At 40.6% G+C, this 1,860-nt stretch overlaps 1 protein-coding gene across 1 annotated transcript in view; it reads right to left on the bottom strand.

The window, feature by feature from the left end:
• SLC6A1 (solute carrier family 6 member 1) overlaps positions 1-1,606 on the bottom strand; it is a 49,341-nt gene extending 47,735 nt beyond the window's left edge. The window contains exon 1 of the mRNA XM_006036355.2: positions 1,186-1,606. Coding sequence (XP_006036417.1) covers positions 1,186-1,427 — 242 coding nt within the window. The 5' untranslated portion in view covers positions 1,428-1,606. The remainder of the gene's footprint in view (positions 1-1,185) is intronic.
• Between the last annotated feature and the right edge of the window lie 254 nt (positions 1,607-1,860).

Genomic DNA, 1,860 nt, shown 5'->3' with positions numbered 1-1,860 from the left:
GAATGCCCCTAAAATAAACATAGGAAAGAACCATTACAATGGAAGATCACTATGTCTATATCTTTATTAAGTTTCCAGTATTTACCCACCAAATATAAAGCAAATTAACTTTGGCAGAATATTTTCATTATAAAAACAGTGATTAAAATACACAACTGCTCTTCTGAAAAACTAACAGCCCTAACTTAGTAAATGTGAAAAGGACTTCACTTAACACCATTGAATTGCTTACTGTTAAAGTAACAACTTCCAACTAGTGCAATTAATATGGAACAATAAACTCTGGACTAGTTTAAGTCCAAACTACTTCCAGGCACAAAGTCTACACATGCGCCCAGGACAGCAACAATTTGAGCCAGGATGAATCAGGTCAGGGGGTCAGCTCTAAGCACCAGGTGGCATTGCTGGGGGGCAGAGTGGCTGGCTGGGGCATAAGGGTGCTGAAAGTGCAAAACCACGTGGCTAGGTGGCAGGCAGGAGTCTGGCTCCCAGCTGGCTGGGCTCATTGGGCACAATTTAGACCTATGGATAGCATCTACATCTGCCTTTAATTGCAATAAATTACCCCGGTGTAAGACAGTACTTTCCCCAACAGTACTACCTTATGCCAGTGTAAATTAGTTTACTGCAGCCTAATACCATTGCATATGTAGATGGTGATGCTTTACAGCACAGCTAATTAGTCTACTCTGCAGTAAAGTGCATGCGTAGACATGGCCAGGGTCAGGAAAACAGCTGGGTCTGGCAGGCTGAAAATTATGCTAGCATGGGAAAGCTCAGAGCAGGCATAAACCACTCTTGTTCCATTCTCTCATATATTCAATCTAGATATATTCAATCTAGAGGGATGGGGAAGAAAACTGAGTGTAAGGTGCTCTAATGATGCTCAGGTGCTCTATGATCCTTTAAGGATACTTGCCAATGGGCAAATATTAGGACAACCCCCTGGCTGCTATAACCAATAGGAGAACATAAAGCAGTATCATATGCCCTCAGTATCAGGAAGGTGTAAGTGGCTCTATAAAGGTACTTTTCTTTTGTTGACAAGCAAAGAAACATTATTTTTTGTATCATTATAGACAGGACAACAGTTACTAGAAGCATATATTTTAATTATCAGACACCCTTCTTATTTTAAATTCAAATTTAAAATACTTTGCAGGCCAAAAGTCTCAAATAAAACATGTACCTCCACCATTCTTGCCACAAAGGTATGGAAATCGCCACACATTCCCTAAACCAATGGCATAACCAACACAGGACATAAGAAAGTCAAATCTTCCTTTCCAGGTGTCTCTGTCCGGAATATCTGATTTCTTCTTCTGCACTTTTACCACCAAGGTTTTAGGTTTGTCATTGGTGATTGAAGCATCACTAACTTCAGTTGAGATTTGTCCATCTGCAACTTTTGTTCCATTTGTTGCCATGTCTCTGGGCTTAGCTGGAGTGGCTCTAGCAGCCAGGCGAGAAATTTCAGCACCAGTCCACGTGGACAGCAGCTTTGCGGCTCTTGATTACCCAACTAGGGGGTTAAGGGTTTTGTAAAAAGATAATCCTGGTATGGTTTATGATCCAGCTAGAAATTCTGCAATCAGCTTCTCTATTAATCTGCAAAATACAAAATCAGAAATGTAATTCAGAGGTGCTTCAATGGTGACTTCTTACTTGAGGTCTGCTCCAAAGCCCACTGACATCAGTGGAAAGTTTTCCATTGTACTGGGGCATAGTTGCAAAAGTAGCCTTTATAAGAGTGTTCTATTTAAGATCATGACTCCACCATGTAGATATTTTGCTGTTGATTCTGTGAGAGCAAAAACACAAGCAAAACAGTAGTAACAAGCAAACATGAAACCAGAGCAA

This window comes from Alligator sinensis, unplaced genomic scaffold (genome assembly GCF_000455745.1).
Source record: "Alligator sinensis unplaced genomic scaffold, ASM45574v1 scaffold440_1, whole genome shotgun sequence".
Taxonomy (NCBI): domain Eukaryota; kingdom Metazoa; phylum Chordata; order Crocodylia; family Alligatoridae; genus Alligator; species Alligator sinensis.
This window is presented reverse-complemented; position numbering and strand designations above follow the sequence as displayed.